General features: G+C 36.3%; 1 protein-coding gene across 2 annotated transcripts in view; it reads right to left on the bottom strand.

Annotated features, from left to right (window-relative positions):
• The window catches only part of LOC131160246 (probable arabinosyltransferase ARAD1), a 40,147-nt gene that overhangs the window by 13,998 nt on the left and 11,857 nt on the right, over positions 1-14,292 (bottom strand). The window contains exons 2-3 of one of the 2 annotated variants that reach the window (XM_058115689.1): positions 4,703-5,068; positions 4,326-4,575 (exon numbers count right to left, since the gene is read on the bottom strand). In XM_058115689.1, coding sequence (XP_057971672.1) covers positions 4,504-4,575; positions 4,703-5,068 — 438 coding nt within the window. In that variant the 3' untranslated portion in view covers positions 4,326-4,503. Of the gene's footprint in view, positions 1-4,325; positions 4,576-4,702; positions 5,069-14,292 lie in introns of those variants that run through there. The other variant, XM_058115688.1, reaches the window with a different exon arrangement.

Raw genomic sequence — 14,292 nt, 5'->3', positions numbered from 1 at the left:
AATGGACTCTTCACCAAGTTGAAGGCATAGGATGTTCATATGAAAAAAGGAAAATGTTTCAACCAATGGATCTCTATCTTTCACTATTGCATTGAAGTTTGTCAGGTAAACATTCCCCCTAAGTCCTTCGTCTCCAGTTACATAAACATCCATATTGCCTTTTCTTCATCCTCCTATGATTTGAACACCTTGTTCTTCTCCAATCTCTTCTTGAAAAAATTATTTTTCATTGTGAATACAATTTTTTTGTTTTATTCCTTCCAAAATATTCATAATTTTTTCCTTCACCTTTTCCAAACATTTCTTGAAGGAGTTACATCATGATCCCCCACAAGAAAATGAATCATTCCAATTATGCTACCTCCGTCTTTCAAGCCCAATATAATTGCATTTTAAATGCATTCTATTATCATTGATTCAAGGACAATGCTCCAATCTAGGATCTTCACTCTTCATCTTGGAACTCTTTTTCTTAGGCTTAGCACTTGAACTTGAAGCCATATTCAAACAATCAAACACTCATTTAAGTCTAATTTCAATTTTCAACCTAAATAAAAAATGAATAACATATTCAAAGAATAACTAAGAAACAACTAAACAAGAAGTCAAAAACATAGGATGATAAAGACCAATAACATAATAGTATAATATTAAATTATAAAATTTTAAACATCATAAAGTCCATTCTAATATTCTACACTAATGATAGATCAAACTTTGATAGTTGATAATTAATACTTGTTGATAGTTGAAGTTGATGCAATACAATATAATAATAAAGCACTAAGTCTAAAAGTTTTAAAAAATAAGTAAGGCACCCAAGGAAAATTGTAAAAAATTTAAATTATATTTGTGGAGTAAGTGTAAATGTGTAACATAATTAAAAATAAAAAAATAATCAAGCGTTTTCATTCTTTAAAAAAAATAAATAAGGGGAGGAATCCAGAAAAAAATAATGAAAACTGAATTTCATGGTTTTTAAGATAATGAATCAACAAAAAACAATATATTAAATTTATGGTGTGTAATAAAAAAAAATATTTATCATTTTAATGCATGGACTTTCTCTAACAACTAAAACAAGAAGAAAAAGTAAATTAAAAACATACACAAAAGTTACAAAAGTAATTAAAATTAAAAAAGGAAAAACCTAATAAAAATGAAACTTTAAATGTGAAGGGAAACCAGCTCACACACCTATCTGGACCCATGGCTTTCTTCTCCAAACTTTCGTTTTCTTCTCCAAAGTCTCTTCTAATCAAGGTCTTAAATTTTGATTTGACTCAAATTCGAAGCTCCAAAAGTACAAAAGTTTCAATGAAAATTCTGATTTCAATGTCAATTTCGATTTGAAAAAATAATGGAAAGTAGTTGTAAAGCATGGAATTCTTTGTCAAACTTTAGAAATGGTTCACAGACATAATAATGTAAGTTTTAGGACTAATATATTACAAGTTAAATACATCTATGTTGTGTATGACGTGGAAAAGTTGTAATGTACTGTGTGTAACAAACTTATTTGTAAAACAATGTACATTAAACATATTTAGTTAATACAAATGAAATTCATAAACCATTTAAATATTATTTATTATACAAATAATGATAATTTAGACATGAATGATTAAATAAAATGTTGTTGTAAGTTTATTTTTTCATATAATTTCAAAAGCACTTGCAATAATCTTTTGTTTGATAAAAATATATTAAGAGAGAAATTTCACTTCACTCATAAATCTCTCATTTGAATTCCAAGGAAATTTCATTGTATAGTTAAAATTTCAACAAGTCTAGCTAAAATATAGAGATTTTGATAAATTTCTGATGATTCGTTGAGATTTTGACAAAAATTATGCAAGACAGAAATTGACTGCCATTTCAATTTCGAGGGTGACGGAAACTGGAAATTTCAAAAATTTCATCGAAATTTAAGAACATGCTTCTAACCTTCTCAATGGCAGTTGGCAGACTCATCACTCACAGAATGCAGAAATAAAGAGGGAGGAAAAAAAATCAAAATAAGAAACCAAGAGTCATTTCATTGCTATTTTCCTGGACAAAACTTACATAAAAGTGTCTTAGGTAGAAAAAGAAAAGTTAAAATGGGTTCTAAATGGATTTGAGAGTAGCCTGACCCGCTTAGAATAGAACATGGACCGATAGAACAGAATGGTACAAAGCAGAGGATTCATTTCAATTACGTGATTCATCCACCTAAATCGTTCAATTCCCTACAATTCAATTCGTGCTCTTCACAATACAATCACGCGATTCAAATAGAAATTGCCATTGATTGATATGAATAGTACAATTTTAATCGAGAATCGTACAATTCTAACAAATATGGTACAAGATAATGATACTTGGGAACCAATACTGCTTCCTCTTAATAAGAGGGTTGTCGCTAGGTTTATGCTATGAAATTCAATCCAATCTAGGTGGTTCCATGGCTTGTTTGAAAGCCCACCTTGCTGCCAAGAGGTACACTATGGTGCACAGTTTGAATTATTTTGACACATTCTCCTCAATTGTCAAACTTGCCTCGGTTCACTTATTCATCTCCTTAGCAACTGCATGTTGTTGGCCTCTCCATAAATTAAATGTGAAGAATGTCTTCCTACATGGTGATCTTTAGGACAAGGTTTAATGGAGAAACCACCTGAGTTTGTTGCTCGAAGGGGGGGGGGGGGGTCACAATTAGTGTGTCGATTCTAAAATACCTTGTATTCTTTGAAGCAATCTCCGAAGCATGGTTTGTTTGGTTTAGTGTCGTAATACTTGAGTTTGGTCTTCAAGTGTGCATACTAAATCACTTTGTATTTAATGTCAAATTACTTTTAGTAGGATTCTGATCATTGCATATGTAGATTATATTGTGATTCATGGTGATGATGATCAATGCATCTAGCTTTTGAAGCATCTTCTACAAACTAAATTTCAAACCAAGGATTTAGAGCCATTGAAATACTTCTTGGGTATGGAGCATCCAGATTTGTATAGGGTCTTGTCACGGAGTAAGTTTGTTGTAGACCTTTAAGATGATACCAAACCTATGGATCCCAACAGCAAGTTAATGCCAAATGTGGATGATTAGTTGGCTGATCCTAGAAGATAATAAAGACTTGTTGGAAAGTTGAATTATCTCAGTCATTCAACCTTACATATCTTTTGCACCAAGTGTAGTGAGCCAGTTTCTTGATTCTTCAAGAACTAGTTACAAGGATGCAATCATTCATATCTTGAGACATCTCAAAGGTGCACATGGAAGAGGTCTATTATATAAAGAGCGTGTTTCACACTTTTGTTCAAGGATATACAAATGCAGATTAGATTAGGGAGGATCACCTTCCAACAGAAGATCCAATACTGAATATTGTGTTCTTGTTGGTGGTAACTTAATATCTTGGAAAAGCAAGAAACAAATTGTGATGGCCTGGTCGACTATTCGTTCAAAGTATCAAGTAAAGGGTTACAATATTTTCGGCCTACGGGTCGATGCATGATAATCAAGCTACTATTTATATTGCCTTGAACCCAGTCTTCCATGAACAAATGAAACACATTGAAATTAGATTGTCACTTTGTTCAAGAGAAACTTGCCCAGAAGCATATACGACTCATATGAAGTGTGAATTTCAACTTGATGATTTATTCACTAAAGCCTTAGGGGGTGTTCGAGTGAAGCCCATTTGTAATACGGTAGGAGCATATGATATTTATGCTCAAACTTGAGAGGGAGTGTTACTAGTTATTTAGCATTACTATGGTGTGTATTGTTGTGTTAGTAAACAAGAGTAAGTGTTTTAGTTAGTAAGGGTAATATGGTCACTATCATGTACTTGGCATATATTATAAATAGAGGGAGACCTATCATTACGTTGAGGTCTTCTTTTTTACCCAATCCTTCAATAGAAACTTCTTGACAAATTTTTGCTCCCATCTCCAACCAAAGAGGGGGCAAGGCTCTAATATGTAGTTGTTAATTGACCAAGGGCCAATGTTGCTGCTTTCAGGTAATGAACTCATAGGTCAAGGAAATACCTGCCTCCATGCTTCATATAAGCATTAGCGCCCTTAGCTTTAGAATGGGAGCCAACCTTCTTTGTTCACTAAACTTAAAAGGGCAATTTTCCTAGGACAGCCTCATTGTGCACATGATCCCAATATGCTCACTGACGAAGAAACCTTTTGTGACTGGATATTTGAGATGGTTTGATCACAACATGGACAATTTATTTTGTTTTATTCCTCTTGTCCATGCATTGCAGGGGATGAGGGAGTGGGGTTGCATTAGTGAGACAATTTAGTGCTGGCGAAGTTTCCAGAAATAAAATAAATGTATTTGAAAACTCCACAGACATTGTTGAGCATTGAACATGCATTGATAGACGGTCCCAGAACTGTCCATATCTACTGTGGATATGACAAACTCAGGTCCAATGTAAGTGCCATGCAATATGGTTCAACAGATTTGACTAAAACATTCAAAAATTCATTTTCCAATCAAAAGAAAGAACTCTCAAAATTTTCTGTATTCTTCCATTCAGTTCTGGTTTTTCCATTAGCACCACCTCCCTGTGTTTATCATGAATCAAAAAGCAGCAGTTACTTGCACCTCATACAGCAACAATAACATAAGCAACAAGTACTACTAATTGGAGAATAAAAGGCAGAGGGTAGTAATCATGCAAACAATACTTACCACTTTCAGCTCCTGCTGGAATTCAAGGATCCTCTTTGTGCTGACTTGTCTTAGCATTCTTGTTAAAAACCCTCGTTTTACGGCAGATGTTGAATCTACAAATATTGCAATTTTTCTATAATCTATCACATCTTCAAAAGGCAACTCAATACGATCACTGACTATCACTGGAACACACAAGCTAACTATAGCATCAAAGAGTCGGCACGCTGACGGAGTATCACCAGCAGGATGTAAACAAAACTTTGATGAATGCATCCCTTGCGTAGCCACACGCCGACTCTCTCTAGATTGTGCTCCATGTTTTATGATAACATCATGTTCATTTTCAAGTGCTTGAAAAAGCAAGTCACGAATTTTGCCTCCCTACAATCATAATGAAAGCAGTTGACAGACAAAAATTAGGTCAGGGAGAATATTGCAAGGCAAACCAACCATAAGCAAACTCAAAAATCAGAACCCATATTAGAATTAAGTGGGACTATGTCACAACATTTAAGCAAATGTTGCATTCACAAAACATTGAATTCCAAACGAACACCCACCCACAGTGTCAAACAACTACAGGACAATCTTCTGCACTGACCCTTGCCAAAGAAGATGTTAAGATTGCTACAAACAAGGGACTGGCCCACTAATGCAGGTTACAACAGTCAACGAGCCGTGCAATAGAATTTATGAGTGCACTTGACTAGTACATACACTGCTACGTGCAGTGGCAGGAGGAGAAAGTGTGTGCGTGTGTGCATGCATGTGTGTGTGTGTGTGTGTGTGTGTGTGTGAGAGAGAGAGAGAGAGAGAGAGTTCTATTGTTTTCATTCTATGCAGGGGAAGAATATGTGTTCTACCCTGTAACACGTCCTTTGAAAAGAGAAGTTAGTGAATTCACACAAATAAATGTATTTTTTTCAGTTCTCTGTACCTCTCTACTCACACTCAAACCAGATGAGGACAAAAGAGCAAAAAATTATGTACTTGGCACCTTTTTCAACTCATAACCAACTGAATCAATTGCTGTATATTTTTTAAAAAATTACATAAGCTGGATAGCAATCCAGTAGATATTAAAAAGGAAATTGCCTCCTAAATTTGCAGTTTTGAGAGCCAACTACAAAATAAAAGCAAATAAATAAAAGCACTATAAGTTATAGTTATAAGAACTCATCAGAACACATTACTGTAACATTTAAACCTTACAAGGCAATTCCACGAAGTAGCAAAACCCAAAAGCAATGATCAGGTAAAGTTCAGGGTGCAAGAAGCATATAATGCATGGGTTACTGGATTACTGCACCACACATAGAACGATGTCTCCAGCAGTATACTCAACCCTTATTCTCTCAATCTTCAGCTTCTAAATTCTAGCAGTTCTAATTCAATTCACATTTAACTTTTTTTATAAGAAAATTACAATGAGAGGAGATGAGAGGAGAACAAGATGTCCTCCGAAAAACGGAAGGAAAACCTACAATGAAGCTGCCATCCAATTCCTTCGAAGGTCAAGACAGCATTATCCCCCAAAAAACCCAAATTAATGGGCCCAAAAAGAGGCTAAAAACACTACTCTGTCCCGTAACAAACAAGGAGAGATTGTACCATTTTGAAGATTATTTTATTTCTCTCAATCCAAAGGGTCCACAGAATAGCAAAACTGCACAATCCATAATGCCCTACCCTTTCAACTCTTCCCAAAACTCCAATAGCTCACTAACTACTTCAAAAGCAGATGAGTGGCACTCAGGCCACAGGTTCTCATCTCCCAGCTCTGTAACAGAGATCAGGGTTTGAGGGTCCTTTTCTGGCAGACAAGGCTAGGAGAGGGGATGGGATAGGTTGCCTGTGCATACATCCATAGAAAAGGTACATATACAGTGAGAAAAACTACCATCACAACCAAGTGGAGACTCTGGATAAGCTGACAGAAAAATTCTAATCCAAATAAACTAAGAAAGAAAGAACATCCAGTGCAGAAGGTTCCAAATGGGAGCAAGAGAGGGCATGATGTATGTATCCTTAACTATGCATCTTGGAGAGGTTGTTTCCATTACTTGAATCTGTGACCTCCAGTTTCTGATGTGGCATCCGTGCTATTGGATGAAAACTTGCCCTCATAAAAAAGCTTCCTAATCCTACTTGATCTCAACTTTTAAGTTACATGCATCCGGAACTTCAAGGACAAGAAAAAAACTGGAAGAATAAAAATATCTTGTAAAAAACAATTACATTATCTGCAAAATTGAAGGTTTGGACAGGTTGGATGAGGGTAGGTTGTTGGGTGGGGAGGATAGGGCTAGAAGTGTTCATCTTTGTAATGATTTGGATGCACTTCTTTTGTGAGAGGATATTAGTTGATGATAGAAGTCAAGGATAAAATGGGAGAAAGACAGGGATTATGATCAAGGATAAAATGGGTGAAGGGTGGAAATTGTAACTCTAGATTGTTTTATAGGGTAGCTAATGGGAAGCAGAGGAAAAGTCTTATCAAGGATTTGGAGCTAGACACAATTTGTTTGGTAAAAGACTACAAGGAAATCAGCGAGGTGATTATGGACTAATACAATCAGGACTGTCAAGTATGATAGAAGATAAAGGAACTAGACTAGAGTCCCATTCGTGGGTTTTGGGGGGATGATAAAGCTCTTCGGTTAGGGGGGCCTAATGAGGAAGCTGGGGTTGGAGTTTAATATGGATAGGAATAAAGCTCCAGGAACTGACAGTTGAGCCTTTTTTCCCATGATTGTTGAGGGTAATTCAAGGGGGTGTTATGGAGGACTTTCACAAGTTCCATTGTAATGGGGTAACGGTGAATAGTGTGGATTCTACCTTTATAACCCTTATTCCTGGAAAGGAGTGGACCAAGAGCATGAGAGAATTTTAGCCTATCAATCTAGTTTTTACAAGATTTTAGAAAAAGTATTGTCTAAGGAGCTTCAAGAGGTTTTGAGGAATACAATGACTTTGGCTCAATCTTATTTCGTTAAAGACAAAACATATTTTATATACTGTATTGGTTGCTAAAGAGATTGACGTATTGAGTAGATTGATTACTCCTGCTCAAGGATTGGCACTAATAGGTAAGGCTGCATACACTGTGACGACCCTCCCCTTACCCTCGCAAAGTGGGGAGCCTTATGGCCCAAGGACGCCTTTTTTTTTTCACAGGATAGTGGGAAGAAATTCCAAAAGGTTCTTAAATTGCTGAGAATTTTGTGAAAGATTTTAAGATTGGCTATCAACATGTATAAGTGTGTGGCAAGTATTACGATGGAACATGATGATTTAGAGGAGTTCATGAGTTTAGCTGGCTGTATGTCTTTGGCCAGGCCTTCATCTTGTTTGGATCTTCTTTTAGGGTGAGTTTGGATGGGGAGGAGTAGAGAGGAGAGGAGAGAAAAGAAATAGTTTCTCTCCACTTATTGTGTTTGGTTCACATAAAAAGGGGAGAGACAAGAAGTGGAAAGAAGTGGGGAGGAAAAAGGGGAGGTTAAGGCCCACTTTTTCCCTTCCTAAATCAAAAATATTTGGGGAGGACAAGAAATCAGCTCATAACTTTACAAACAATTATGCCCCTTAACAAAATTTTTTTAAAAAAAAATCCCTAAACTCGCAAATATTATCTATGTTATCTTTTTTTCTTTTTTTTAAGGTTTTGATGATTTCTAAAAACATGTGGTCAATGAAAATATTGTGATCATGGAGTTTAATGAGCATATAGGTTTCTAACTTTCTTCCACATTTAATAGAATCATGTGAAATTGGATTAATCTTTTAAAAATTGTACATTCTGTTTAATGTTAAAACAATTTCAAAAATTACTTTGTATACTGTGATACTGTCATTGTATTATCATCCTGCTCTTCTGTAATATTGTAAAATGACTACAGAAAGTTTATTTTCTTCTCTCCCCTTAGATGAGCCAAACAAGAAAAAATAGATCTCTTTAGGTTTCCCTCCCATTGAACCAAACATAGGGGAGGAGAAACAAGTTTCTCTTCTCTCCTCTTCTCTTCTCTCCAAATGAAATCTTAGGGGATAATCCTAGTTCCCTTGCTTTTTAGGATCCAATGGATGAGAGTGAAACGAAGGCTCGGGGGTCGAACAGGGTGTACTTGTCCTTGGTGATCATATTACATATTACTCTAATTAGTGCGTCTCTTCCAATAATCCTATCTATTTTTAGAGTTCCTACGAATGTATCAGAATAAAATGAGGGGTCATCTAGTTAGTTAGGGTGTGATTAAGTAAAAAGGGGGCTTGAGACTAGGTAATTGATGCCCAAAAACATCTCTTTAGTTGGGAAAATGGTCACAGAGGTTCCTCTAAGAGATTAATTCCTTATGGAAGAAAAATTTTTAGTATGGAGTTCATCGGAATGGGTGAGATACTAGAGGTAACAAGAAGATTTCTCATGCAAGCCCCTCAAAATAATCACATTTTGATTTCTAAGGGATCTTTGGGTGGTACAGGTCTAGTTGGAGGTTTTCGTGCCTCAACTTTTTATCACCAATTCATAATGGTCCAATTAATTCTTTTTTTATTCCCTTCAAAGTAGGGCTCCCTATCTTCAGATTTCCATTTCTTTAGGCATCATGATGACAGAGGTAATGAGTTTTCTACATCGCTAAGAGTTTCAGACTCTATTGTTCCTCAAATTCTTTTTCTTTATTGTCATTCTTCCCTCATTCATTGAAACACTCAACCTCTCGTTCTTTTCCTTTGAATAATCACATTTATGAGGCTAATGCTCCTTCAAAGAGGAGGGCATTCATTTGGACTTTTGACTCTTAACAAAATTAATACAAATGACTTCCTATATGTAAGGAGACAAATAAGGCCATTATCCTAGATATTTGCATGAAATGCCTATTCTAGTGAGACTCATGTACATCTCTTTCTAGTTTCTACATTGTGTGGTGGCAAGCTGTCTTAATAGTCTTTACTCTAATTTTGGTGAACCATAAGTGGTATCCTAAAATGTGAACGACTTGATGCTTGTGAAGCTTTGGGGTTTTAGGAAAAGCAGAAAAAGGAAAGGATTTGTCTACTTGTGCGGTGCGTGTTATTCTTTGGACTTTGGGGCTTGAACAAAATGCAAGGATTTTCAATGCCAAGACAACATCTTCCCACTTGTTATAGGATAGAGTTGTTTTCCTCACTTCTTTTTTGCACACATTCTTTGGGTATTTTGTTGTCTGATCACCAAAGTCCAGAGGGATTAGAGAGCTACACTTTTGTAATTGTTTTTAGTTGATCACTGAAGGAGGCATTGTTATTTAGGATCTGTAATTCAGTTGTGTTTCCTTTAATAAATTTTTCATACTATCCAAATAATAAACACAAAAAAAATACAATCTCAAAGTTGGAAATCCCACTAGAGACTTGAAACTTGTTTAAATTAGACACCTATCCTCCAAACTTCATAAAATCAATTTTGTTAGATAGCAAAGGGGCAAACTGTTGAGCAACCTGCATTGAAAATGTAATTGTCTACAACACTATCTAATGGGTAAAATATAAACGTAAGTTTCTTGAGTGCAATAATTCTTATTCCAACACAAACCTCTGAAGTTATATGAAAAAACTAGAATTGTAGCTTTCTGAATGCTCTAAACTTTGTTTCCACGCGATTTAATATCAGACTTAAGTGAGTAGATTCATGCAAATAATAATAATAATAATAATATTGTCTCAAAATCAAATTCTAGTGGTCATGAAGATACAATCACCAAATGAAGTCACACAAACAAACATACCCGATTACTTTAATTTTAAATATTGAATATGATTGCAAATTTAATTATATTAGCAGTCATGAAGATACAATCACCAAATGAAGTCCACACACAAACATTTTAATTACTTTAATATTAAATATTGAATATGATTGCAAATTTAATTATATTCTTACATTATTATATAAACTGCTTACTCCTCTGACTTCCTCCTTAAATCACTCAGAGTTGTGCATGGGTCAGGTTCAGTAGGGTGGGCCAGATTTAGTTGGGTTGTGCGGCTTGTGCCTGATGTACCAACCAAACTGACCTAGTTGGGTTGGCAGAATTTCAAACCAGAGTCAACCCATATGCTGGTCAATTTGGTTGGTTTGAGACAGCTAGGAGAGGAGGTCACCGTGGTTGGATCAGCAGTTTATGGGGTTCTCCCCTCCCCTAGAATTTCATGTCCAGTAATTGAGCTTTACTTTGGGGGCAGTTGACCTAATAAAATGCACAAATCTATTCATGCCACATCAGATGATTCATTGATCATCCAAAGATAAGAGACAAGGGTACTGAAGGTGATGATTCAGCAGCAGCTGAGGAACTTGACCGTTGACCCGGAAAAACAGCAGCAGATGAAAAGAGACAAGCTCGCTCTCTGAAATAGTGTAAAGCTCAGCAATTCCCAAAACCTCATATCACAAAACCTAAAATCTTCCCAATTATATAAATTTCAGTCAAAATTTCCTAAGTAGTCTCAACAATGATTTGCTGTTGCACTGACTGCAGATAAAAATGAGAAAAAAAGAGTTTGGGGAGGAGATAGTGAGACTTGAGAGAGAAGGTTAAGAAAGGAGCCTTAGAGTAAAGAAATAATGCTCAATAATAGGAATTTTCACAGGATAGCTCTCTCTCTCTCTCAAATGTTCCGTCCTCAGCAGCTCTCTAACATTCTTCCTCAAGATCCATCCCTACTCATTTCATCAGAATAAAGTGTTTTTTTTCAAACAACTTATGATCCAGGTAAGATAGGAATATAAATCACCAAGAGTTTGAGTTCAAAAAGTTAGGTGGGCCCCTTATCATATGTATGCTCACTCCCTTCATGTAAGTTATTTCGAATTACGTTTCATATCTAATTGAATTTAATCTTGCATTCTGATTTGCAACATGAAACAAAAGCCCCTCTATTCCTTGGGTATGTATCGTACTGAGGGTTCAATTGGTCTGTCAATCAAGGCTACCTAAATCTTTTTTTTCAGAAAGTGCTTGATTGATTTGGCAATGCCTTGGAGCCTTGGAGTCACCTCCCTAACTGCTTCCACCTTTTGCATACTGTTTAACAAGCCAACTGGGAACCCAGTGCTGGGTTATTAATGGGATTAAAGACTTCTACTCACAGCAAATGAGAACAAGAATTTAAGTAACCCATGAGTCAATAATTTTTTTACTGGAAAATGGGTGTGCATCTTCATAACATATGCATAGGAAAAAGTGTCTTACTTTGAGAAAGTTGAAGGATCACCAGGACATCAGTGATCAGTCCTTATTAAATCACAAAATTCTGGATCATCATCTATAATTCTTGAGGAGGTATTCAAATGGCTGGCTAATCAATTAGCAAGTGTTTGATTCACAAAAGCTGCCTCCCTTTGGGTTCGCACACTGCTAAATACAACTTCGCTGAGACTTCTGGCCAATTCAAGAGGAAGCCATTCATCTTTGCAATGGCTTCCTATTTAAGATCATCTGTTATCTCTGACTACTCTAACAGAGTTGAGGCTCATGGTTGGTCATGATTTGTGCAAGTAATCGAAGAAATCATGGGCACTGAGTTGATGGCTTCACCAGAAGGCAGTATGCAGAGTTGTGGTTGCAGATACAAAATTTTGGGTTTATTACAGGGAAAGTCAATAGCAGATGGGAATCCAAATGCCAAAGCGCAGGAGAGGAAATTGGTTTTTGAATGATTATCGAATAGACAAAACCATCTTTTGAGACCTCTTCAAAGAAAATACAGACTCTGGCAGCCATGGAGGGTTTGCAGCAAGGAATGTTACCAATCCAAAAGGTGAGAATGGAAGTAAAATTGGAAACTTGTAATTTCTCTCACACAATTTCTGATCCATATGTCATCGCAAATCTGTCTTAAATTTTGAAAAGATAAAGAGCCAGCAGATCACAATCAACCTCAATTTGCTGGGGCTTCATGGCATGGTTGTTATTTGCTAAGCTTAGTTCACTTTTGGTTCGCAGAATAGCTATTCCTTAATGAGAAAGAATAAAGGTAATAGCTAGTCCTTGTATTCGTTATTATTTCATTCAATATGCAATGAGAATGGAATAAGCATTCCCATGGTGAAATTTGGAAATAGTTATTCCTCATCTATTCCTTATTATGGATTCATAAAAAGTTTAGATTGTTATTTGCTTTATGATAACAACATATTTTTCTATATAAGCTATCAAATTCTTATATTAATCTAATCTATTCAAAAGACTAGACATTCTGCAAACCAAATATAATCTTAATATGAGTCAGACTTCTAAACCCAATAAGTAGGGCCATGAAGGCAGGCTGAGGTGTAAACAATGCTGGTTTAAAAGACCACTAAGGGTCCAACTAGTTGCAATGCACTTGAAATCCAGGAAATTAGCCTGCTAACTCAGCTAAGGGATCCTGTGATTCTACTACTGCTGCTAGAAACAGAATCAAGTTAAGACCAGATTCCTCATGGCATTAATGCTAAGATGGGATCGCTCACCATTCTCCTCCTATATTTAGAAACAAATCCACATCAGATTCCTCGCCATGTTAATGTTAGGGTGGGGGTCGCTCGCAATTCTCCTCTTGCCAACAGAATGCATGAGATATTAGATTAGATTCTTCATAATGATTCAGGTAGGGCTGGAATGAGGAAGCTCTTCCAATCTGCTTTCAAAGGTTAATGACAAGGAAGATTTACAAGTGAACTCACAGAATTGTGATCCAGAGTTGCCCCTGGATCAGATTCCAGATCAGTCAATGAGGCATTGCTCGCTCACATGATTGTTAAAATCGTGACTTTTGTAGAATCGTACAATTCTATGATTCAATTTCACCACCACTATCCAAACCTAAGGAAAATCGCACTGCTGTAAAATCGTGGCATAATTGTTGGAATCGTGGAATCGAAATCATAAGAAGGATCATTAAGATCCTACAATGTTGCCTGGATTAGGTTTTTTTCCCTCTTTGGGCTTGAATGATAAGGCCCAATATGTGTTTTTACTGTACCACAGGGCCCAAAGTTTTAACATTTAGCCCAAAATCTTCAAATCTAGGGCAGAATAGCTCCCAGCAGCAGTAGGCTTTGGTGTTCGATCAGCAGCTCTGTTCGACAGCTTTGGTGTTCAATCAGCAGCAAGCCAGCAGCCAGCGAACCCTTCGAACACCTCTCGTCACTCTCCTCTAGTCGACTACTCCTGTAACAGTCCTGTTTGTATTCGATCAGCACTCTCCACAGTCGACTCTCCAGTCGCCACTCAGTTTTGATAGTTCTTTGGTGTTCGATTCCTTTCCTCAGTCCTCTTCTCTCTGTCAAACACCTCAGCAGTCAGCAGACTCGGCACTCTTCAGTCTTCAACCAGATTCTAGGTATGCTTGAGCCTTGAAACATTTTATTCTTGAATCTAGAAAAGAAAGAACCATTCAGCAGAATCAGCACTCAACAGTGAGCTACAGCTACTGAGCTCTGTTTTTCTCCTTCTTCCTCTTCTTTTTTTGCTGATGATGATCTCTTTATTTTTTCTGATTTTATAATAAATTTATTTAATTGAGCTCCATTCCTAAATTATGTTTTTAACTTGTTTGACTTATTAATTAAGCTTATA

Source organism: Malania oleifera, chromosome 7 (genome assembly GCF_029873635.1).
Source record: "Malania oleifera isolate guangnan ecotype guangnan chromosome 7, ASM2987363v1, whole genome shotgun sequence".
Taxonomy (NCBI): Eukaryota; Viridiplantae; Streptophyta; class Magnoliopsida; order Santalales; family Ximeniaceae; genus Malania; species Malania oleifera.
The sequence above is the reverse complement of the archived record's forward strand: the minus strand, read 5'-3'. Positions and strand labels throughout refer to the sequence as shown.